Here is a 26,478-nt window from a genome sequence, read left to right as displayed (position 1 = left end):
AAGGTAACCGGAGTAGAGTATAAGCATCAAATGCCAATGCCAAGTGTGGTTGCCCTGTTTCCAGCACTGTATAACAGTAAATAACAGTCCCAAATTAGCCAATATTTCAAGCCAAAATCATGGCATAATCATGTGCATACATTCCCAAGGCACTAGGCATCACATAGACCGCATATGGGCATCAAATAGCACAACCGGAATGGAGTATAAGCAACAAATGCTAATGCCAACAGTGCTGCCCTGTTTTCAGCCTGTTATGATAGTTTATGATAGTCCCAAATCTGAAGAAATCAGCCCCGAATGATCAAGACCAATGCCCAAAGCTTGAATGACATCAAACATGAAGTCTATAGCCCTCTTGATCAAGGTAGAGAGCAAGAAGCAATGGCCAAGTGTGGAGCTGAAGTAGACGAGTGCTAACAGCCTGGAAAAAAATGGTGCAATCTGCCCTGTTGGTGTTGAACTTACTGTTGCTCCACATGGGCTGAAAAGGGGGTAATGGGGGGCTCAAGAAGGGCCTATCAAAGGCCTATGACAAGCCTCTTTGAGCCTTGATAGGTGTAAAGCACAATATGAGGAGAATAAGCTTCAAGGGTTTGAAGCCATGGCTGCCCTTGCTGTTTGCAACCTATAGACTGAAATAAAACCCTGAAAGAATGATCAAATACCTCAGTATCAATGCTTTGAAGGTGCCTCAATAGGCCGGGAAGGTGCTCGGGAAGCCGGGGAGTGACGGGAGCTCGAGGAGATCAGATATGGCTGCCAAGATGGAGATCCAATGCGTGAAGGGAGTCGATGCGAAGGTAGAGAAGCACCGAGTCGAGCTCGAGCAAGAGGAAGCCAAGCTCTGATACTAGTTGAAAGGTGAGAAGGATCGAAGCTTGCACACGAGCTATGGCGGGAGAGCAAGAGCAAGAAAGAGAGAGACAAGAAATGGAACTCCAACAGTCACAATGTGTGACCGGGCCTTCCTTTATTTACTAGTCACTAAAAAATGAATGTAAAGAATAAAGTGATGTGACGGGCGCCCGCCACCTGCAGTGTGTAGTGGCGGGTACTGTCAGTGTAGTAATACATGGGGCGGCATGGCGGAGGCGCCTTTACCCCAACACTTATGTGTAACGGAGGAGCTTGCTCCTTGTCAATAATATAACTCCACAAGGGGGGGGGGGGGGGGGGAGGGGGGACTGGCCCATCTTCCAATCCCTAGTGTGTTGCCAATTTCTCTACCTCTCTCTCTCTCTACATCTTTATTTTCTCTCATCTATTCTCCCTCTGTGCCAGCATAATATTCGCCATATATATTTTAAGTATATAAGAAAGTTGAGCGTGTATCTTGGATCTTATAACACTTTTTCTATTCAACTTGTGAACATTCCCTTTAAATAATACCCTTTTTATGTTAAAAGAAGTTCTAACACATGTATATTAAAAATCCCTCCTACTAAAGTCATGTAATAGACTTATATAGTATGGGTGACCCCCCAAGGACTATGTTCTACTGATTGGGCAATTGATATAATCATATCACAAATCCAAATATTGTCCAATTTTATATTGGGGTTCTTAATAAAAATGTGTAGAGCTTAAGCGTTCATAGTAAGCTCAAGTTAAATAGTGGACAAATGAATAGTACATAAAACATGATGTGAAGAGTCATGCCATATGCAATAAAGTCCCATGAAGGTATTTAGTATACTAATGAACAGTACATATAACATGATGTTAAGAGTCATGCCTTGTGCAATAAATCCCAATAAAAGTACTTGTACGAATGTCTATTGTGCTTTAAAAATCAGGTTTCATCATCTTCATACCACACTGTACAAGGTGGAGGTGCCAAATCTTTTGAAAAGTGCTAAAAAGAAATGCCCTAGTATAATAGTATGTGCTCAAAGACAAATAAATTTTAAATAAATATTGCTTATGCTTCAACTTTTGTTAATTTTCAAGTAATATTAAGAGTAACGGAGGCAAAACCTAGGTTGCCATAACCCCGATTGTACATAGTATTTTGGATAAGAATGTTCAATATAGATATTAGACAATTGTTTTAGATATCACCTATCTACTCATAAACAATATTTGCACAAAATCATCTATCATTGTATTTTTAAACACTAGATTTTAAAGAGCAAAAAATCTTGATTTTCGCTCTGAAGTCCATATAGTACAAGAGTGAAGTAATCCACTTTATGGCTATCCCTTTTCTTCACTAGTTCAAGGAAGCGCTTCATCTAAGTATTACTTGTAGCATTAAATTGAATTCCTCTTGGTTTCACCCATCTACTCATAACCTTATTGCAAAGAACCTCAAAATTAAAATCCAAGGAGGAAATAGTATATACATGTATGCATCCTACAAGTAAAGGGGGGGAATCTCTACATAAGAGGGTGATAAACTTAAAATATGTATAGGGAGGATTCCTTTTAGGGGCTTGAAGGGCTTTAACACACATAATAAGGGTACTTAATAAGAGCTACCCTATTGATAAGGAAGGATGAAGTTCTATGCTTTTGTATCATGTGACAATAATGGCACTTGGTTACTAACAATTCATATAAGTATGGTAACTTCTTACGAGTCATGAGGACGCGGATGTAGGCAAATGGGAAGGCCTCGTGTGGGTTGGGGCAAGGGGTCCATAATGATGCCCTCAATGGGGTCCACAAGGGTCCAGCTGAAGCGGAGGCTGAGGTGGTGTAGGAGCAATAGGGTCACCATTCGCGCAAACTCAATGCCCGCACACATTCGAGGTCCTCCTCCAAATGGCACAAATGTGTATGGAGCTAGCCCAGACCCCTCAAACCTCCTTGGATCAAACTTGTGGGGCTCCTCAAAGTACTTTGGGTTTTTGTGTGTTGCATGCACAGTCCAAAATATCTACACCCAGTCAAAAAGTCAATGAGTGATGGATTGACTAATCTGAAATCATTACACACCTTAGGTTAGGGTCTAATAATACAACTCCCTTCGCTTTAAGAGTCTAATCAAGAGTCTAAGCGTGGAACTACCTTAGTACCTTTTTTTTTTTCTTTTTTTTTGGGGTGGTTTTAGTTCTCGTATACCTTCCAGCCCTTTGGGATCGTGAAACCGCTATAATCAAAGGTCTTGATAGCCCGACGCCATGTGCCTTCCGAAGGTGGTTGGAGCCTAAGCGTCTCCAACACCACTCGCCATGAGAGGCTCATTTGCTTGATGTCTGACCAGTTCAGCTCGCCTTCTCCTGCGCGCTCCTTCCCTGCTGCTATCTCCTTGTGCTCTGCAGCGGCAGCATTGATCCAGACTTAGATCCCATTTGTCAACCCGTATCACGATTATAGCATCCAATGACTGATCACAGAGATCTCGATTACCTCTCCAGACGTCGTCCAAGATGTCAGGATTCTCCGCCAAATACTTGCACACCATCGTTATCGCGATGGTGCTTGTATCATGCCCTGCAAAAAGCAGCGCCAATATATTCTCGCTGATCTCCCTGTCGTTCAGTGCCTTCCCTTCCTCATCCTTAAAGGTCAGCAGACACGACAGAAGGTCCTCCTTATCTCCAACTCCCGAGCTCCTCCGGTCTGCCGCCATGTCGTCCCTCCTCTCGCGAATCCATTTCTGAAACGTTCCTCGAAGAGTACTGGCAGCGGCCATGGCTTTTCTGTACCTGGTGCCGGGCAGGTTGATGGGAAAGCTCAGGAAGCCTTTGACCGCGGTGGCGAAGAGCTCCTCGAGCATGTGCTGCTCTTCTGGGTGGTGGCGGCTCATGAAGAGCTGGCAGGCGAGGGAGAAGGCGAGGCGCTTCATGGAGGGGAAGACGAGGACCTGCTGGCGGCCGTCCCAGGAGTCGTCGAGGAAGCCGGCGATGGTGCGGCTGGACGTGGCGACGTATCTCTGGAGGGTTTCGGGCCGGAGGAAGGTCATGACGGCGGCTCGGATGCGCTTGCATATCAGGATTCAGGAGACGTTTTAGACAAAATTCCGATTACAATTGTGGCATTCTAATGTGAATTAAATGATGGCAACATTATGAGCTTTGACAGGCAGTGATCACATGCCTAGCGGCTAGTTAGGTGTACTACAGCCTAGTTAGGTTCGGTTGGGGCACCAACGCCAGGAAAACAAGCCTAGTCTTGAACATTGAAATTTACCTGTAACACTAAAATTAACCATTAACAAAACCTTCAAATATAAATATATTACCTCTTTAGTTTTTCGTTCAAGGTTTTTGCTCTCTAGAAAAGAAGTGGTTTTGCAAGCACAAGGGGCCATGGGGCTACTATTATGATATGTGTCATGGGCCCAACATGTGTCTTGGATCCCCATGAGTCTTAGCCTCACATGTCACAACATCTTGAACCATCTCAACCACGCATTGCACTCCCCCTTTTGGGCTAGAAGCTACTTTACACACACCCGTACCCTGGGGTCAACATCGTCATCACAATCCACTTGGATGTCTCCTTCCCAACAAATAGTGTGTTTCTAAGCTCACGTAAAGGCACAAGGTCGAAGATCTCTATCTAATTGCACCAGCCCACTCATCTCTTGCCCTAGCCTAGGTGTAGCACCCCACCTCTCACCCCATGAAAATCGAAAGCCCATTTACTCAATACAATCACCATCCCCTCTCTACATGGTCAATGGAAAAGCCCAATCTCTTTTAACCATGCTAGTGTGCATGGAGACACATCCCCTGCCACAAGATGCCCTAGAGAACGAAGTGCATGACGAAGGCAACTCCCTACATTTCCACCACCTTGGGCTTGTGGTTGCCTACCTCCCAAACACATGTACTTGCGCTCTTCTCTCTCTCTCTCTCTCTCTCTCTCTCTCTCTATCTATCTAAATCAAAGGCTCATAATATTTCTAGCACTATAGGGTAAGAGGGCCAATTGTAGAGTAGGGGCCATTAAAAACACACTTTGTAAACACTAGCAAGGCAAATTAAAAAAACACCCCAGCACCCATCATAACTAGTTGTTCTATCTAGATGGTTACCAAGAAGATGTGTGGTGTCACCTAAGTCCACGAGACAAAGGTGACTCATCTATCTTACATGTGGTAAGTCTTACCTGTGGCAGGAAATAGATGTGCATCTTTTAACCTATTCTACGACTGGTCCATTCACCCCAAAGGGAAAAACAAGCTGCTTTTTCACGTGAAGAACTCTCTTACTTTGGCACGATCGCCCGTGAGGCTTGACAGGGAGCCCGCGCCGATGATGGATGTCATGGCCGCCGGCCATGCCAGATGAACGAGCTTGTTCTCGCTGCTGAAGACGAGCTTGTTGCCCGCAGGGCTCGCGAGGACGACTGTCGGGTCGCCGATAAGGCTGGTCTTGAAGACCTCCCCGTGCTTCGCCACGCGCTCCTCCATGAACTCCCGCAACCTGTTCTCCTTCGTATGGCGTATGAAGGATAACGTCTCACCAACGAACGGCCATCCCAGGTTGCCTGGTGGCAGGGGCAGCTTCCTGAGATTTCTCTTCCACCATAGCTGCAGAAGCAGGGCTGTGCCGACGATGACGACGACTGCGATGGCAGTCGAATGGTATGGCGGCCTTACGAGATCGGCCACAGCTGCTGCGGCTGCGGCGCCTGATTTGACTCTCCACATCGTGCACGTCTCTGCAAGCTGGAGAGAGAGAGAGAGAGAGCATGTAATGCGCTAGCGTAAAGGGGCCAATAGATTGTCATCTAACAATCTTTCATTATAAAATTACTAGGAAAAATATTAGGATATTTGGATATTTTTATCAAGTAGTTTTAGTTACAAATGAAAGGTTCATAAAAGAGGGACGTACTCACTTACAAATGAAAGGTTCATAAAAGAAGGACATTATTGAGGGGCCAATAGAGTGACACTCAAGGATGTATTGCTTTAGAGTTTTACAAAATTTAAAATATAAAAAATTTACATGGCTTAATTGTTTGACTTAAGTTAAGCTCATTTGTAATTTTGAAAAATTCATATTTTATTGTTAAGTGATTAAAAAAATCACAATTTTCTTGTAAAATTGTCACTCAATTGGGGTGGGGTGTGCTTTCCTTTTGGAGGGCACCACTTCATTGGTCCATTTAACATAATTGTAATTCGAATCAAAACAATAGATAAGATTATTTACATCCACAAGCTCAAGGCCCAATCCTTTTTCCCATCTACCTAACATCTTACAAGCAACTCTACATACATTAGCTCGTTTAGTAAGAACCCTAAAGATAGTTACACTATCCTGCCTAATAGCTTCCAACACCTTTGCTACCGTGCTCTTCCTTTCTTTCCTCATCACTTTTCTCTTTCTATTGCTCCATACGTGCTTGACCACCACTCCCCTCACCACATCACACAATTTCATGGTTTCTTCATCCCCTATCACCAAACAACACAATTCTCGTCTTGACCATATCACTTAAGCATGTAGAGTTAAACCAATTCTTTAGCTTCTTCCAAACAATTATACTCTCTTCCCAAGGTGTTTCACAGTCTCCTCTTGGGTGATAATGCACAATTAGAACTTAATGCTAATCACCCTCCAATATGCAGGCATTGCCAATCTGCTGGCAACCCAACAGTACCCTCCTGGTATCTCTAGTCGGGATGGGAAGAAGCTTATGCTAGAATCAGCCCCCTACACCCTGCTAGGCGGCGCACTGTACAAGAAAGGTAAAGATGAAGTGCTTAGAAGATGTGTTGCAGGAGATGAGATTGCAAAGTAGCCCTTTGCATTAAATCTGACTTGCAGCCCTTGCTCTACCATCTGACTGACTGACACCAAGTTCTTTGTAATAGATGGCACATGTAATACATCTGAAAGACTCTTTGTCTTACCATCACGCAAGGACAAGAAAACTTTTCCAATGTGTGAAATTGGGTAGCATGAATCATCACCTATCTGCACATAACCTGCATTTTGCAAATCTTGCATCTCTCCAAATCATTCTGCATGGTTGATCATATGATTGGATGCACCTAAATCAACATACCAAACATCATCATGTGTTCCCTTTCCTGTAACAACATTCAGCATATACTGCATAACAAACAGACGTTCATTTTTGTCTTCATTCTGTCGAGGGTGATGTGGAGTAGATTTCTTGTGCAAAATCATATGCCTGATAGTGAGTTCTTTGATCACTTGATTCAAGAAATGCTTTCCTCGATCACTAATCAGCTCAATATGACAACCAAATCTGGTCATAATGTTAGAGTATAAAAACTTGGCCACACTTGTTGCTTTATTATCTTTTAATGCCTAAGCTTCTACCCACTTTGTAGCATAATCAGTGCAAACCAAAATATATTTGTTCCCTATCCTTTTAGCTGCTGGTTTGATGGGCTCGACAAAGTCAATTCTCCATTTTTGAAATGGCTCAAATGGTAATATAGGATGATCTTACGTTCTATCCCTGTCAAGTGGTTGACCTTCCTTCAGACATTGCAAACACTCTTTAGCATATTGATGAGTATCTTTCAACACAATAGGCCACTAAAGGCCCTGCCTGCAATATTTTCCTACATGTAATCTCACTTGAAAAATGGCCTCCTGATAGTCCGGAATGAGCTTCATGTAGCACTATTGGTTGCTCAAATTCAAGAACACACCTTCTCAATACATTATCAACTCCCTTTCTATACAGTGTGTTCAAGATACCCTAAAATAATCTACTCTTTAATGCCAACCTTCTTCTCTGATCTGCTGAAAGGTGTGCAGCCATAATTTGACTTCACGAAATGGAGCATTTGGTCATAATATGAATTAGAGTCAAGCACCTAAACCTCAAAAAGTTCAGCATCAGGTAATTGATCATGAATTCTTGTCATCAATTTGCAATCTGCTGAGATAATCAGCAGTGGCATGCTCTTTCCCAGGGATATGACTAACCTTAAAATCAAACTCTTGCAGCAATCGCATCCATCTAGCCAATCTACCTGTCAACTGGGACTTATTAATCAAAAATAGCAATGCTTGATGACCCACATGAAAAACAACTTGATTTTTCAATAAATAATGTCTGAATTTTTGCATTGAGAAGACCATTCCAAGTGCTTCTCTTTCTGTGATTGAATAGTTTTTCTCCACAGCACTCAATCTCCTACTTGAAGAGTAAATTGATCTGTACCAACCTGGCACTTTATCCTGCATGAGAACAGCTCCGACTACTGAATCAGATGCATCCATAAAAACATGAAAAGGTAATTCCCATGCTGTAGGTTGCAAAATTGGAGCCACCACCAACATCTTTTTCAAAACACTAAAAGCTCTCTCCTGATCTTCCCTTTAGACAAACTGCATCCCCTTCTTTGTGAGAGTTATAAGAGGAGAACAATTATGTGACAAGTACCTTAAGTATATGCTATGCCACTTAATCTACCCCACAAACCTCATGATCTCTTGCACATTACTGGGAGCCTTGGCCTTCTGCACAACTGCAATCTTCCTAGGGTCTATACTCATACCCTCCTCTGACAGGATATGACCCAACAACACATCTCTTTTGGCTGCAAACACTGACTTGAAAGGATTTAATGACATACAAACATTCTGCATCTCTGAAAGCATAGTCTGAGGTGGTTTAAGTGTTCCAATTTGCTACCAAAAACACAAAAATATCAATGAATACTCTCATAAAAGTTGTTAAATATGGTTCAAATGTTTTGTTGTAGCTCCTTGGAACTCAAGCGGTCCATTCTTCAACCCAAAGTTCTTAATTGTGCTAACATAAGCTCCCCACTCTGTAATGAAAGATGTCTTATCCATATCTTCTAGATGCATCCTAATCTGATTATATCTTGAAAAAGCATCCAAGAAACTGTACATCTCATGATCTGCTACATCATCAAAAAGAGAATCAGTAAAAGGGATGGGAAAAGGATCAGTGATAGTAGCTGCATTCAATTTCTTGTAATCCACACAAACTCTGATCTTCCCATTCTTCTTTGGCACTACAACAATAGGAGATAACCAAGTAGCCTCATTAACCGGTTTGATAAACCCCACTCTCAAAACCTTGTCAATTTCTTCCTTAATTAGCTGAAAGTAGAGTTTGAGCCTCATCTATCCTAGCATTCTCATGTGAATTAGGTGTATATTGCATTCTCATGTCAATTTCTTCCTTAATTAGCTGAAAGTAGAGTTTGAGCCTCATCTATCCTAGCATTCTCATGTGAATTAGGTGTATATTGCATGTTTATAATGTTGCAAAGTTCTCTAAATGTATCGGTACAAACTTGAAAATCATCCACCTTAGGCACAAGGTTTTTTAGCCAACTACTTCTCACATGCCATATACATAGATAAATAGGAACACCAAAAGCCTCCATGTGAAAATACAAATGGATAAAACCACTTTGTGGTTAACCATGATGAGAAAAGACAATAAATGTAATTGTAGAAAAAAACCTTAATGAATAGCAACATCATCCACCATAAAAGCATTTGGTTCCCATGAATTGTTATAGTCCAAGAATCGATTTCTTAATGCAACTAGCCATGATGTAACTGATGTGGTACAAGAAGAGGACATAATGGTCCATGCCACAAGCACTCCATTGTGAAAGTGATAAAACACAAGAATTGTATACAAATGGAATTACATAGAGAAGCTAAAAAATAAAAAAACTTAGGGATAACATAATTAAAAAATTAAAGCTAAGAAAGAATAAGAAATATAGTACCTTATAGTTATTAGTGCCAAATGTCGCATCCATTGCTAGCAAGCTATTTTGACCATACTTATTGAGCATTTGATGTTGCCATGTTGTTTGGATACCAAGTATGAAAGGATTATCTCCATCACCATAAGGTTGATAAAAGAAGATACTACCAAGATTGGCCAAAGCCTAGTTATGGAAACTTTTCATAGGCAAGAATAAGGTGATGTGACTCAAGAGGTGAGAGTATTTTGTACTTTAAATATATGTTATGTGCCCTTGTAATTGGAAAATTCTTGGTCACCATTTTTTTCCCTCACACAAGAGTCGATTAAGTAATAATTTCTTGCTAAAAAACTTGAAAAACCCAATTCTAATAGTATTTCTCCCTCTAGAAGAATAAAGAGAAAGGTAGGAAACGAGAGAGAAAGGGAAGGAAAGCCATAAAATTTAGAAGGAAGGGTAAAAGAGAGACTTGATTATTGATATTGATGCCCTAATTAGATCTCCCAACACCTTAAATACCTCATCTGTTAATATGCTAACCCATGGTCCTACCTATCTATCCCAACTCTTTTATATTTCATCCCAACCCCGAAGGTTTTTTCCCTCAAAAACAAAAAGAGAACTTATTGGTGTGGCTCACAACCGAAGGAGGCGGTTGCAGAGTACTACTCTATTCAACATTACAAAGGAAAATATAGGTATGGGGAAGTACAATCTCATGTGGAATTGGGGTGTACAAATGTGTATATGATGTATATGACATGTCCAAGTTGATAGTGTATGAGTTTGGCCACCAATTCTTGACAATTAGGGGTTGACAAATAGTGGACAGTATGCTGTCCAAAACAGGCATACTGGAGAAAACTGGTCATAACTTTCTATGCTCAGCTCTGATTGAGGCTTTTGACATGTCAAAACAAAGCTCATGAAGTGTACTTTCAGCCCATATAGGTGACTCTTGATTGTTATTAATCCAGGGTAAAAACTGTTCTAAAATAGTGTGATGTCTTCAAGTTGTTTGTAATGTAGACTAGGGCAAATTAAGCTAATCCTTAGTCAAAATTTCACCCTTGAAGTAGGGGGAGAATTGCATTGGTGAAATGTTGATTGGGGTAGGGATTTTTGAAGACCATTCTTCTCCCTGGGGTCAAATGGATAACATACATAATAAGCATCAAGAGCATAATAGTCATCCATATAAGAATGGGTCATCATACTACCATCGAGGTCAAAATCATAATTGTGATCCAATGCATTCGCTATATCATAGAATTGATTCATGGTGTCATCTTCAAGAACTGATGGTGGCATAACATCCTCACCAACCCATATGGTCGCATGCATTGACTTGTCCATAAACTCATTGGGAACCACTGTGCGAGGTAGAACTGGAGCAGATGAGGTTGCAATCACTATAGCATTCACTGCATCAACCCCTAGGCATTTTGTATCCATGAGTCCCACATGTGTGGCTACTATTGGGCATTCAAAGTTAAGGGCCTTGGGCTGATGGGGCACCTACTCATGAAGCTGCACTGAGATGCTCTCATCATGGCATCATTCGTAAGAAGCATCATGTTGCTCATAAGGATGCGCATGCTGCTCATAGTAATGATCAAATGGCTGATGATATCAAGCACTCCTTTGCTGATAGTGATGTTGCTTCCCATGTACATACTCATATATATTCGCATGATGTTGCCCATGTACATAAGGCTGTCTGGATGGTTGTCCATGTATGTAACCAAAATGTAGGTCATAAGAATGTGTATAGTCATAAGATGCATGTTGTTGCTCAAAATATTCAAAATCATCATATGCATGCTGACCATAAGTAGGTGTATGCAATTTCATTTGCACATCAAACCCATGCTACCGATGGTCATGGCATTCATAATGTCCATGAGAATGCCCATTATGTTTTTCATAATCATGTTGAGTTGCCCTTTTAATTACAACTATTTTAGCAACTTGAGTTGTAAGGGTTACAAGTTTGTCATTGATTGCCTTGGTTTGCATGTTGGTAACTGAGATGGTTGAGATCACTCAATCCATCTTAGACATGAATTGACTATGTTGGTCAATTAGTTGGTTGTGGCTCTAGCTTGGAGAACTTCTTGTTGCCATAGAGTAGCAATCAATACATTCATTTGAGAATTTCAAGAGTGAGAGAAGGAACTGGAACAAGGAGCCAAGACTGATTTGTTTTTGCAAATATTATTGTCTCTTTCTCAGTGCATTTTATCCATCAAGTCCTTATTCCTTTCTGCATCCCTTGCATCAAGCCACCATGAAGTGTGGAGCAAGGCTCTACATTATTGGTCTCTAATCTGTCTTTTATCCTTGTCCCTTGCCATTGAAGGTGCAGTCCACACAAACCCCTAGTCACAAAATTTGAGATAACTTTGGCTACGGAGCTCTGATTTGGGAACTTTCTGGTTCAAAATGGATTAGAGAGCCCTCTACAAGCCTATGCAAAAAAATCTATGATAGAAAATATTCAAAATTGGCTGTGAATAACTTTCTGTAGTTGTATTGAAGGGGACTGCAGCTTGTTGTCCCGCAGGACCACTGCACACAAAAGTGGCTGTAACTCTCCAATAATAGGAGCTCTAATCGAGGAGCTTTCTAGCTCTAGTTGAAGGTATCAATCCCCTATATGAAAAGAGCATAGGTATATAATAACATGTCTTATACAACAACAAAAAATCTATAATAAGAAATGTATGGCTGAATTGTGTAGTCTAGCACCTTGTTTGCAACTGTGAGAGGCCTGTTTTGAATAGTTGATACCTTACAGGGTCTAACCAAGTTATCAAACTGAATGAGGAACTTTGGGAGACTTGTGAGCACCTTGGGAGACTTGGAAATACTTCCCCAACCCACAAATATCTAGAAAAACACATGTAGAAGTCTACAACAGCATGTATAAGCCTATTATGAGCTAAAAGTTGTCATGTAAATTAGTGTGGGTTGGAAGTCACTGCCAATATGATCCAAACCATTTCCACCATGGAAAAATGCATTGCCAACATGAGCATAACCTTGTCAAACATGATCATCTCATGACCAACATAAGTATCACTGCCAAACAGGGGCATATACTTGCCAACATAGACATAGGCATACCACTATGAGTACCATTATCAAGTTCACTTATTGTTAACTCCGATTTGGCCATACTCTCTAGAGTCAACACTGCAAAGGCTTGCCGGAATGCTTCTGAATAACAATAGTTAAAATCCTTGGGTGCTTCTAGTATTGATGTCAAATCTTAGTGACACAGCTTGACACATGTATTCAGAAGAGGCTCAATCCCTTCCTTTCCATGACCAAAGCTAGTGCAAGCAATCTCTCTCAAATGGTAAATGACTTGGGCATGAGAAATTGGAGCCTCCATAGGTGTAGTAGACCAATCTGATCAGGTGCTTCCAACTATGGCCTACAAATGTGGCTCAAAGTACATTGGGTCTCAAGGAAAACCTTGATCTCTATGTGTTTAAGTTCCTCATCTAGTACACCATCTGAAGTAAGATGCCCACAGTTTATAACTGATCCTATAATCCCTGAGTGGCATGCATTTGAGGTAGTCCTTGTACTGCTTGGAGTCTAAATTTTTTGATATAGTTTGTTGATTTAAGTTTGCATTTCAGTCTGCTGACCTATGAACTAGATAGCACAAAGGACTCCTCGTAAATTTTCAGCAACTTCTTTGTCGATGCCTCCTACTACATGCAGATATATTGAGCACAATGGCACGGACAACTACAATTGTATCTAGTCCTTCTTTCTAATGTTTATCCTCATGCTATTCTGGTCTTGTAGGCAGCTCTTCTATTCTTGTAGTGTAACCTTGTTCCTCTCATAAGGAACTTTACCAACTTGATAAGCCCTCTTCCAAGGGACTAGAATTTCCTCGTTACTAACCAAGTCCTCTACTGTGATGCTGGATCCATTCTTAAGCTTGTCAAAAGCATCCTAAAGATTTTGCTAGTTGCATATACACAACAATCCACCTTGAATGTCAACATGAGTGTCAATTAGCAAGACCTTACCATCATTAATCTACCATTAAGCTTGATATGAACCTCAAATTCATAACCCTACTGAGTAGCCGAACTCCTAGACTAGTTTGGCACTTCCCACCAATTGCAATGATATGGATGTGGAAGCACAAACTGTAGGACATTCTGAGCAAACAGGCTGAAAATGTCTTGTTGAAAGTGTAAGAGGTACATCTCATCCCAGAATTTGTGATTAGCTGAAGCTTGAATCCTGCCACAGCTCCACCATTATAGGCATAAGAGAATAGCAAAGGTAAGCCGTGTCTTCCATGAGGTGATAAGTGTCAAACATTTTTCAAAAACACATCAAGAAGCTGTAAGGATTGAATAGACTCCATAGCTTGTTGAAGATAAAAGAAACTTGTAGATGGTGGAGGGTGGGGATGAGCATGCTTGAATGATCTTTATTTCTCTCAATCTCTCCAAGTTTTTGCTCTCTCACCTCCTTGCTCATCTGGCTCAAGGGAGGAGTCAATGTTGCACATGGTCATCATGCATGCCTTTTGCAAACTCCAAGGCTAGGAAGAAGAGCTCATGTCACATGTTGGTGTCGTGTCTGCAAATACCTTGTAATTGGTTAAGGAAATGCTATTCACATGCCAATTTGAAAGATCCCCTAGATCTTGACTGTACAGTCCCAATTCAATGTAAATTAGGCTAATATCTAGAATGAAGAGCATTCTTAGCTTGACCAATTGAATTCAAGTTGATACTGGATAATAAAAATTTTGTGATCTTGCATTGCATTAGCTCACAGTCATGCCACACACCTCCTCAAACCACCTTGTTGTGGCTTGCTCAAGCAAACCCTTTAGCTCCTCATTGACTTTCCTCTCCTCTGTTTCAAGCCCTTACAAATGGCTGGAACAGCCTCAACTGCTGTGGTAGAAACAAACATTCACGACTTTACTATGAAGGATATCGATGGCAAGGAGAAGGCCAAGAAGAAGAAGGCCGATAGTGATAGTGAAGAGGACTGTAGTGATGAAGAGGCCCCACTTGTAAAGGCCTTCATGAATGTTATTGGTGTGGATCATCTGAATGTGCCAAAACTTGCACCTGATGGCCACTTGGGAATATTTGTGGTGTGTACCAAGTGTGCTTTTGAGAAGCTTGATCAGATATTTAGCACTTTGGAAGAGAAATTTCAAGATGAAAAGAACTACTCACTTCCTTGTAGTTGTCTAGCAAATTGACAACGACCTACAAGGTCCACTAATGCAACCATCTTCACAACATTGTCATGCTCCCCACCTAGGAGGAGCTTGAAGGGACCTCAATAGTGGAGAAACCTCTAGTCCAAGTGAATTTGATAAGGGTTCCACCATGAATAAATTATATCAAGTAAGTTTAAAGGAGACAATAGGGGCCAAAGTTTGGATTTGTGATGTTGATGTGGAGGAGTCGGATGGTAGGGCTCCACATGATCTTGATTTTATCAAACATGATACGATATTATCCAATTTTGAGATATCATGCTATCCAAGTTCAAGCATAATGAATATGTGTCTCTTTTGCTTGCTTTAAGTGATGCATTCACATGGAGCTAGAATAAGTTGAACATGATTCCCCCTACTACTATTGTGCACATAATCCCCTTAAAAGAGAATAGTAAATTGGTCAGTTAGAAGAATGGTGGATAAGCTAAGAGAGCCTCTCTCTAAGGAATTGATGTGTGTGCAAAAGGCTAGATTGATCTTTCATGTAGAGCATATTGAATTGTTTTCATGGGTAGTGATAAACAAAACAAAGAATAATTAAATTCGCTTATGTGTAGACATGAAAGAGCTGAGAAAGAAAACTGTCAAGGACTATCATCCCTTTCCCTTTATTGATTAGATCTTGGGTCAAATAGCTAAGTAAGAGCTGTATTCGTTTATGGACTGCTTTGCAGGCTACAATGAAAAGGCCACAACTAAGGAAGACAAGTTGAAAACAATGTTTATCATAGTCTTTGGTACTTTTGTGTGCCATGTTATTTCATATGGTTTGTATAATCTCCTTGGATCTTGGCTGAGGATAGTTGATAAGACCTTTGGTGATATTTTACCAAAAGAGCTCAAGGTATCTATAAATTATGTGGGAGCTTCCTCAACTTACTATCAACTGCCCATAGTATTAAGTATGTGTTTTGAGTATTGTTAAGAGTATTGTATTGCATTTAATCCACAAAAAGTGTGTATTTGGAGTACCTTATGGTTTATTTTTTATTCATGTTATGAGTGCAATTGGCATTGCTACCAATCCTAAAAAGGGAGTAGTTATTGTAGTAATGAGTCCATCCACTAGCCCTTATCGCATAGTTTTTCATAAGAGGTAAGACAATCCTATTGATATAAGGCCTAGAATGGAGTCATCTTTATGCTTTGGTGATAAGAGAGATTATAAAAAATTTCCAATAAGGGTAGATAATGCATCCACTACTTAGGTCCTCTATAGCAATATGCCCATGGAATATTCTTTATGACTTGATTGACTCTCTCTATTTGGCCCTCACTTTGTGGATGATATTCTATACTAAAACGTAATTGCATGCTAATTGCTTCAAATATGCTTTTCTAGAATTGGGAAGTAAAGAGATAATCTCGATCTTTGCTGACAATTCTTTTTAGTAGACCATAAACTCTAAAGACTTCCTTGATAAAAAATCTTACAATATCAAAAGCTTCACAATTTGTCTTGACTAGAATAAGGTGGGAAACCTTTTTTAGCATGTCTACAACTACCATGATAGAGTTATATCCACCTTGAATTGAAGAAAACCCTATTATAAAATCCATGCTAATGAATTTTCACTTCATTTGAGGTGTATTAAGAGGTTGAAGTTGGCCTAGCATTTTAACATGCTTTGCTTTCACTCTTTGGTAGCTCAAGCATGACATACTTTAGTACATCACCTCTTAGTTTCTCCTAGTGATAGCTCTTCCTTATTGCATTGAGGGTCTTAGCATAGCCTAGATGTCCCAAAAATGGAGAACCATGTGTCTCGTAGAGTGTTGTCTTCTTCATATCATGACTAGAATGTACTCGTAATCTCTTCTTGAAGTATATAAGCTCTTCCTCAATAGAGAAATCTCAATATTTAAGCTCTAATTTAGGATCTTGATCCTTCACTTGCACTTATTTCCTTACCTTTTGATTTGTAGGCTTCCTTTCATCATCTTCCTTTGCCATTTGAATAATAAGGTTACTTGGCATTGATACTATAGCAACTAATGACTTTGCTCTTGAGGATTCTTCTATAATGAGGATATCAAGGAAATCCTTGCAACATAAAGCATTCTCCTATATTGGCCTATATTTTATTTCAAAGTCATATACATATAAGACTTCAATCCATCTTCATTGCCTCATGCTTGGATTTGTTCAATAAAGATCCATTTGAAGCTTTTGTGATCTATTGCTAAGGTAAATTTCTTATCAAGCTAATAATATCTCCATACCTTGAGATTATGGATGATGGCTAACACATCAAGATATATCCTAGGAAGCACCATCTGGGATTTTGATAAAACCCTCAGAGTTTGCCAGCTAGGCTCGCTTGAGTCTACCCTGCAATGGAAGTTCCAACCACTCCCACGAGGATGGACCTGAGTTCTTTTGGTCAAATCTATTACTAGCGGCAAATTAATATTAGCGGATTCTAAAGTGATGCGAGTCAGGATTTTTGGTTTCTAATGGTCCATCATGTGCAATTTTTATTCCTTCTTAGGAAAGCTCTCGCTTTACCGAGACCACCCCATCATAGGTCTAGATCCACCATCCTCTCACTTTCCTCGAGAGAGTGGTTTTAGTTATCTAATTATCTACCACTTTAGGCTCAACATATAAAAGCATCTTCTTTGAATTATCTCCTAATACAAATTCATTCCACATCCTTAATTCACAACACAAAAACTGAGTAAAGCAATTCCTTCTTAATAGTTCCTTTCAAAAAAATAACATTTTACATATATTTTCTTGTTTGAAGGTATTATTCTCTCCAAGTTTCGTTCCCCAACTAGTTTTGAAATTTCCAAGACATAGTTTGGAAATCGAAATGTAGTTGGTAGTTTATAAGAGCCTAAGGAGTTTGTGACCAGAGCCACTTGGTACCCTCACCTCCTCCTGCCGACTAGAGTTCCATATGACAAGACCTTTTGCATCATGATTGGTCTATTCTCACTAACGCAAAACAAAATATAAAAACCCCTTGGAGTAGGTTTTATTCACGATGGCCTTGGGGACTTCTAGCACTATTAGGAACACTACCTCAATTTGTCGGTGTTCTATACTCACCGAAATACTCCCTCAGTTGGCGATCTGTACTCAGTCATCCATCTTTTAGGCTGATGATTTTAGAAAAGATCAGTACCTAGCTTGAAATCACAAACATCTTTATTTGGAATGCATTATACTTAAACTTCTAACAGGGTTGCTTCCAAGACTCCAAGACAAATTTTTCCTTTTTAAAAATTAATAACATCAAAACAAATTAGCATAAGTGGAAAAATTAGCGTAAGTGGCAATACTTAATAACATAAAGACAAATTAGCATAAGTGGAAAAATAACTTAAAGACAAATTAGCACAAGTGGCAAATTAACTTCGAGACAAATTAGCATAAGTGAAAAAATAGCTTTGAGACAAATTAGCTTAAGTGGCAAAATAACGTCAAGATAAATTTGCATAAGTGGCAAAAAAACTTCGAGACAAATTAGCATAAGTGGCAAAATAGCTTCGAGACAAATTAGCTTAAGTGGCAAAATAACTTCAAGATAAATTTGCATAAGTGGCAATACCTTTCAATAGTCTTCCTGCACTTCCTCTCCCTTGGGGATTAGTTTGGATTGAATTTAAGCAATAATTTCATACCTAAGGATAACTCGCTTAGAGTTTCATGGGTCTTTGCCTGCAATAAAAGAAAATCTTGGTTAGTTTAATTACAAACATTATCATTTGGCATTTGCATCCTAGGGTCTCTTATATATCAAGGATTAGCGTTTGTGATTACCCATCAGAGATTTCGTTTGATCAACTCAAAAATCAAAATTATTAAATCTTTTAGAGACACAATACCTTCCTCGTAATTGCTTAGGTTCATCTTGTGCATACCCAAGTTACCCCTTGAAATTCACGGTTAAGAATTCCTCAAAGAAATTATATACAAGAATCAAATAAAATCTTATTTTACGCATGTAGCTTATGTTGCCTGTTCATGGGATAAAGGCTTGCTAGTTGTTTTTATTTAAGAAAAATAGTACTTGAGGATCCGTGACGGATACTTGGTTGATGGTATTCACAACTTCATTTGTAATCCCCATGCTCACCATTCCGTTTGTAGTAATTGTGTATGCAGTGTTATTGGTAGCTCCTACCTCCACAATCTTCGTAGCTTTCTTCCTTAGGGTCATGGTCTTTAATTTATAGCTAAATTGGAGAGGAGGGGTTGTGGCTAAGAAGAAGGGCTCTTTGGAAAAATCAACAATCTAAAGCTTCCAAGATGTAATTTGATGCTGGCGATTTGATCTTTGAGTTCCAAAGAGGCTGCAAAAGATACCATGATTGATTTGCATGGCTCTCGGATAATCTTGCTTCATCCCAAACCTCTTCTCAAACTGAAAAGAGAGGGAGATTGTTGGAGTTAATTACTGAATCTCTAGAGTTGAATTCATGCTTTTTGTTACATAATTGGAGATGCCAAGATTAGGAGTTGAAGGCACCATTTTGTTTTCCAAAAAAAGGGGGAGGGGGGGCCTGATCGATGTTGTCTTCTTATTTTCTTTTCATTCTCTTAAGCTTTTTAAGCTTACAAATCTTAAAGAATTTATAACTTGCTTGATTTTCTAAGTTTAAAATGTGTCGGGTCAATATTCAACTTATGGCTCCTAACTCACATTCGTGTGGTCACTTCCATGATGTATGGCTATAGTCTTTGTTATTCCGAAAAAATGTCGGGTTACGATCCTCCAGTCTTTTTGCTCGAGATCTTCTCTATTTAATGATTTTAGAGTTCTTCAAGCCCATTCTATGAGAATTTGGGAAGATTTTAAATCAAAGTCAGGATATCACAAGGTTTCACTCAATGGAAACTTGCTTCTTGAGTAGATCAGTAAGAGGTGCTTATGGATTCTCACACTTACTATGATGGTGGTGTTGTTACTAACTCTGTTGAGTCTGGTGACTTGTTAATGATGGTTTGAGTAGCCTTTGAGCGGCTTCTATTTGTGAAGTTATTGGTATTTCTTTGAGTAGAGCTAGCCTCATATTTCTTGATTTTTGTGTGGATGATTGTATGATTGAAATGGGCAACAATAAAGAAGATAAAACTTCATCTGATAATCTTGCAGTCTTTTTAAGTTCTTCTAGTGTTTTTTATCATGATTTTGATTGGGGTTTTGAGGAACTTGAGAGTGACACTAATGAGAATGTGAGAAAATTTAGAGAAAGCATTGAAAATAATTGAAATATTGAGGGAAGAAAGATATAAAACTAGAAAAAAGGAGATGAAAGGTATTTGTGAGGTAGAGGTTGAAGAGGACTAGACAATTGGGTATTTGGATGAGGACTATGACCCTATTGTGTTGCCTAGTGTTTATGGTTGTGATGATGTTAAAGTTTCTTGGGAGATTTCTCCTAAAATTGTTTGTGGGAATGTTATGGAAAGGATTGACCATTGTATTTGTGGAGTAGAGGAGTTGGAGTCTTGTTTTGTTGAAGAGATGAGTAGTTTGAATGGATGTCTTGGAGAGACCCCATGTCTTAAAGTTGTGAGTTTTTATAGTGTTGAGAGTCAGGAGATGACTTTGTTTCATATGAATGATAGTATGATTGGGTGTTTTGTAGTCATGGGAGATTTTTTTCTAGCATTTTCTAATAACTTTTTTGATTCTTTGGATATCTTTGTGGATGGAACTAAATTTGGAAACAAACAAAGGATTGAAACCTTGTTCAAAACCTTTAGAGTTGTCATGCTTTCTCTTAGGGTGGATGTGAGGGATATGTGGATTATTGTAGATGATGTGTTTACCATTGATAATATGGATTGTTTTGAGGATTTTGGATTGGGAAATTTTACAAATTTTGAAGAGAATTTTATGGATGGTTTTTGTGCTCATTGAGGAGTTGCTTGAGAGAAATGTGGCATTGATTTTCTTGGATTTTAAGTCTGATGAGGAGTTTGGGGATAGATCATTGGACTCAATTTTTTATTTGGCTTATAAATGTAGCATCATTTTATGAAAGCAACTACTTTGCATAAATGCTTGTAAACTAGGGGGAGGGCTAAATATGTCAAGCGTTTTTACATAAACTAAAAACCCCTAGAAAAATTTAAGTACTTATGATTTTTGTAACTTACTTGTTTGTGTGACTATTTATTTTGTTGTTTTGTAATTGGATTTTTTGTGTTTCTCTAGATGAGAAATTGTTTGTGTCATTATTTTGGATTTTTTGAGCATGAAAACTTGATAGCCTAGGTCGAGGGGACTGGTGTTTCCGTGGATAGGTCGAGGAGCTCGAGTTTGTTGGTAGTTGTTGAACATTTTGAAATAGGTATATTATCTTGTCGATACTCTTGCACTACATGAGGACTATGGGTTCACAAGCACTTCATGTAGCACTTGTCTAAGCAACCCTATTATGTACTATGCATAAATTAGAGACTATAATAATGGGTTCAAATAATTTTATATCACTCATTAGATACACATAATAGTGAGTAAGATAACCATAATATGTCAACCTGTGCATATGATATGTTGCTCTCATTGGCATGTGCATTTGTGGAGCACTCTGCAATCCCTTTACATTAGCCCTAATTTTCCTTATACCAAGTGTACAAACAAGTGGAATACCAAACTCATCCATACTTTGATCTAAGCCACCAAACTCACCATCTACATGTGAGTAGCACATAGAAATATCTGGCACACCAAGTGGATCAACCACTATTTCTATTCCCTTTTGTAATATACTTTTTGCACTTGTGGAAGTACTATTTGCATGTGACTTGTCACTTCATAGTCTCTTTGTAGACCTACTAAAATAAAACTCTTTTGCCCCACTCAATGTTTGTAACTATGAATCCACATTTTTTGTAATCGGCTTTCTTTAAATATCATCTATAATAATCTATTTTTAGTAGTATATCAATTTCTCATCTCAAATACCATATCTCTACTTATCCATATCTTGTGTATAATTGGATTAAAATATCTTTAACCCCTTTTCTAAAGGAAATAGCTAAAAAATATACACTTTTCAACTTTTGGATCCAACTTTTTCTTAGCTCATCAAGCACATGTACATATGCTATAATATTCCTACCACAGCGCTTCATATCAAGAAATGAATTTAGGCTTGAGGTATTTTAAAAATTACTCGTAGAGCTGTCACATAAGTGATCACATGTTATTTTCTTGATATCGATTCTCGCATTGAATCAATTCCACAATCCAACATGAGAAGATATCTCAATGATCCCAGCCAACAAAAAGCAAAGACACCTCATAAATAATATTACGATAGCTTGATCATATAATTTTTCCCTTATTATATTTGATTTGGTATTTCCGATTCCATTTAATACATCGAGGATCGCATTGATTTTATAATTGCAAGACAATTCGCAAAAGCCTCAATCGATAGATGAAGAACGCGCAAGAACAAGCATGATATTGAGTAAGTTAAGTATCAAAGAGTATGACATGACTTTATATACCAGATAAGTCATGAAGTAACTAGGTCAAAAACCAGTAGAATAAGTCATTTTGAAGAAAAAAACGTTTTTGAAAAAATAAGTCAAAATACATGACGTTTTTGACACCTAGAGGGAGAGAGAGCATTAAAAAATCATCCCCATGCCACCATCCAATAGATAAGTAATCAAAATGAATATTTAATAAAGCTCAATTGGCTCTTGACAAGTAGCAAAATGAATTAGTCGATTGCATACTCCCCCTCATTCCTATAAATACACCCCCTCTCCTTCACAAAATAAGCAAGAAGGAAAACCTTCTAATGATAGAAAATTTTCTCTACTTCTCTTATGCATTGAAGCTTTAAGCTTTGAAAGAGGAAAATAACCTCTCCTCTTCTACCTCATTTTTACTTTTTCTACCCATGTTACGCTTTCATCCCATACAACCAAATCGCTAGGCAAAACGCTAGCAAAATTTTCTTAGATGAGCATCAACTCTCCTTGAACTACCACGTCAATTTCGCCTAGCATCTAATGGCTCCATGAGGTCGCAAAAATTCAAAAAGCACATTTAAAGCAAGGGAAGCAAGGAATATAGTCAATGGTGAAAATGACATGGTAGGAATTGGCAAGACCCTCATCACAACAAACCTAAGAGAGGTAACATGTCGTCGGTTTGGAAAAAATTAATATTTTATAGGCTTATCACTTTATTTAGATTTAAACGATTATAAACGCATTCTAATGAGAATGCATATGAACATCCGCATATGAAAATAACCTAAGTAATATAATAATTAAATATTCACTGAAAATAATCTTTCACTTGGAAAAATTTATATGCATATCATTAAGAAAATATTTTAATTATGATTTACTTCGTGATATTTATTGTTATTTAGTTAAAGACGCATGTGATCATAATAACATAAAAATGGTAAACATTATTAGAAAATAAAATATTTATAATTTTTTTCTAAAAATGACTATCTCTATTTCATTTTACTAATGATAAACAGATGCATATAAATTTTATAATAACTTATGAAAGATCATTTAGATAATATCATTAAATAAGCAATGCATTAAATCAACGAAAAATTGTATTAAAAAATATATACTAGACGCGCATAAATTAGGTGTGTGAAAATATAATTCTATGTCTAAAAGATGAAAGAAAAATTACACTTATGATTTTTACCGTGGTTGAAATAAAATTTTTAGAAAAACAATAAACACCATTGTACTTAGGACACATAGCTAAAATAAAAATGATCTTTCTAGTTAACATTAAAAGTTTGATAAATGGTCAGACATTATCGATTAAACCATCAAATATGGGTAGAATAAAATAAAAAATATTTTCTTACTAAAAACATACACAATGTTAATATTAGTGATTATATTAGTGAGAGTGTCAATATCATGAGTTGACCCATATATCAATCAACAAGAAAACCTAACCTAAAATATCGAGAATGTTGAAGCAAAAACAAAATATGAAATACTCAACAACCTTGAAACTATCAGTATAAGGAAATTAAATAAATATCAAAAGTTGATAAGAATTTGTCCATATAAATTCTAAAGTCTAAACAGACTTGAAAAAGCATCTAAAATCCTGCTAAGCATGGGTTAGGGTAGCGCGGCGCATGAATTCCCTACCATAGGTATAAATGCCTATAGTATCTTTTAGGATGGAAACACCAAATTTTTCATAAGGAAAAAATAGACTTCTTATAATAAATTAGATTCGCAAAATAACTTGTGGATCCCAAAAAAGAGTTGCAAGTAGGAAGCGAAACCCTAAGAATAAGGTGGGACCTTAAAAGAGAAACCCTAGATTTGGGTGGGGCTGCTTCTTATGATAAAAATACTTGCTAATGTTTATTTTTTATTTATGTTCACATTGATGGCTGCACAAGAAAGATTGCTTGTGCTTGCAACAGTTAGATCTGATTGTAAATATTTAATCAAGATAATAAGAGGAAAGATCGCGCTATACCTTCCCCACGGCTAGATGTGGAACCCTAATCCAAGGGGGATTGTTTTGTACCGCCATGAGGAGCTTTGGACTAGAATCGATGGCGAGAGGTCACTTGATGAGGAATCCGTTAGGTAGAAGGAGGCAAGAGTGTTAGGGGGATTTGGTCGTAAACCTCTCAATCACTCCTAGGAACTACCTTGTCCTCACACGAATCAGAATAGGATCCTGGAGTCCCTGCTACTAGTGAAGGGATGGAAATCTTGGAGGGTTTCTTTTCTTCTACATAGAAAGAATGGATTTTTCGATGAACGGAGGTTTATCTTTTGCATAGGCAGAAGGGAAAAATCATTGTAAATAACTTTGCAAAATATGTTTTGCTAAAAGACAGTTTTCTCTGTCTTTGTATTGTGCCCTAAAACTACACGAATGAACCTGTGATAAGGGGTTAATTAACAAAGCTACTTTTATATGTCATAACTTAATTTGATAGGTAAATGGAAAACTAAAGAAAACCATGTGAGAAGCAGGTGGGCAAGATCCTTGGTGGATCTGTCCTACAGATGGGTGGTTGCAGTAAGCTAGGAGCTTCTCTCAAGAGATTGAATAAAACATTAATTAGGAAAAATTAGAAGAGTCGAGCATTGACTTACCTAGGGTTAGGTCTTAAAACCCTGATAATAAATTATCTTAGGAAAAATTGGTGGTGGTTGTGCCAGAACTAGGGTTCCCTGAATCCTAACCAGTTATACTAGAAAAAAGTGTTGCACTCCATGGACCAAGGGTAACTATGATTGCTCCAGTCAAATGAGACGCCCTTGTGAAACACCTCTAATGAAGCTAGCTAATGTATTAGAAACTCAGTTATCAAATTAGGACCTTGAGCTTACAGTTGATCCTCGTGGGGATGGGCGGTACCTTTCGTTATCGGGTGGACTTTAGGAAACCTAGACGATAGGCCCTATGCATTCTCACGAGTGCAGGGAGAAGCTGTCTAGGATAGTTCCCTAATAAATCACTAAAACGTGCTACCATGGAATTATTAGGGAGGCACGTTACACGTGGTATCAATGCACAATTGAAATTAAAAATATCTATGGTTTTTAATACCAAGTGTTCTAAGTAATGATTAGCCTACTAATTATTAAGGGATAAACTTTGGCAGAATAATGAAGCCTGGAACCAACTCCTTGTTTTTTGAGCAATGTACACATTTTCACATAACTCCATGGATGATGACTGGAGAAGAGAAATGATGAGGATATTAGATCGCCTATACAATCTATCCCCAATGAATTGTAAAAGAAGATGGTTCTGGGATGAGCATTACTATTACATCAAGGCCAATCGATTCTTCAACATGAAGACTAATCTGAAATGCCTTAAATGGATGAAAAATTTAAAAGTAGTTGAGGCCTTTATCTTTTGTCTTCCAAAAGAAATCCACTTATGATTACCAATGGTCGGTAGATACGTCTAAACTGTTATGTCTATGACAAGGTACTGGAGGTAATCCTAGCCAACAAAATTATAATCCAAGGACGTCGCAAGTATCGAGATTATCATATCCATGGTTTTTCAAATTTGCCATTTCCACAATATAGATTTCTGGACATAGATAGCAATCAGCCTACTTTCTTCTACATGAATATGATTGATATCCATCCCTGAAAAAGAAAGATATAATGATATCCTATTTTGGAAATTGTACATAGAATCTTGCCTAACCTATCAATGTTGATGTATCTCTACTTGTAAACATCTGCCATTTGTAAATATCCCTTGTAAAAATCATAGCTTATGTTGATAATAAAAGATAACAATGGCTAGATTTTTCAAAAATAGTGTGCTCTTTGGCCCATCATTATTTTACAAAACTAGTAAGATTTGTTAATGTGGAAATGAAGCTGAAAAGTTGAAGTGCCAAACTAATTTGTGAAACTTATGATAACCTAGGGTCATACAGTTATCGCTAGTCTGATTGAAATTCAAGAGAAGAAGTATCTCCTTAAGCAGGTTAAGCCACCAAAATTTGATAGCAAAAGCAAAGACATTGAAGCCGAGGCAAAGATTTAGATTGAGACCATGGAGAACTACTTTAC

General features: G+C 38.3%; 1 protein-coding gene across 2 annotated transcripts; it reads right to left on the bottom strand.

Annotated features, from left to right (window-relative positions):
• Window positions 1-2,151: 2,151 nt before the first annotated feature.
• Window positions 2,152-5,662, bottom strand: LOC148027857 (cytochrome P450 716B1-like). 2 transcript variants are annotated; one of them, XM_087689565.1, is made up of 4 exons: window positions 5,168-5,661; window positions 3,358-3,931; window positions 3,070-3,263; window positions 2,152-2,884 (listed from the first exon to the last, which is right to left on the bottom strand). In XM_087689565.1, the coding sequence occupies exons 1-4, from the start codon at window positions 5,606-5,608 to the stop codon at window positions 2,579-2,581; spliced, it is 1,515 nt and encodes a 504-aa protein (XP_087545691.1). In that variant the 5' UTR covers window positions 5,609-5,661; the 3' UTR covers window positions 2,152-2,578. The 2 variants fall into 2 exon arrangements, with proteins under 2 accessions (XP_087545691.1, XP_087545692.1); XM_087689566.1 differs by having other exon boundaries at window positions 2,755-2,884; window positions 3,024-3,263; window positions 5,168-5,662.
• Window positions 5,663-26,478: the final 20,816 nt, after the last annotated feature.

Source organism: Lygodium microphyllum, chromosome 12 (genome assembly GCF_053477565.2).
Source record: "Lygodium microphyllum isolate KBCC chromosome 12, Lygodium_microphyllum_v1.1.10, whole genome shotgun sequence".
Taxonomy (NCBI): Eukaryota; Viridiplantae; Streptophyta; class Polypodiopsida; order Schizaeales; family Lygodiaceae; genus Lygodium; species Lygodium microphyllum.
The sequence above is the reverse complement of the archived record's forward strand: the minus strand, read 5'-3'. Positions and strand labels throughout refer to the sequence as shown.

What these genes read in the sequence shown, in the direction of transcription:
- LOC148027857 (XM_087689565.1), bottom strand. Translation starts at nt 5,608, where the DNA reads ATGTGGAGAGTCAAATCAGGCGCCGCAGCCGCAGCAGCTGTGGCCGAT. An exon ending in CTTGGACGACGTCTGGAGAG is followed by an intron (nt 3,264 to 3,357) that starts GTAATCGAGATC and finishes CTGCCGCTGCAG; the next exon opens with AGCACAAGGAGATAGCAGCA. An exon ending in CGATCCCAAAGGGCTGGAAG is followed by an intron (nt 2,885 to 3,069) that starts GTATACGAGAAC and finishes GACTGGGTGTAG; the next exon opens with ATATTTTGGACTGTGCATGC.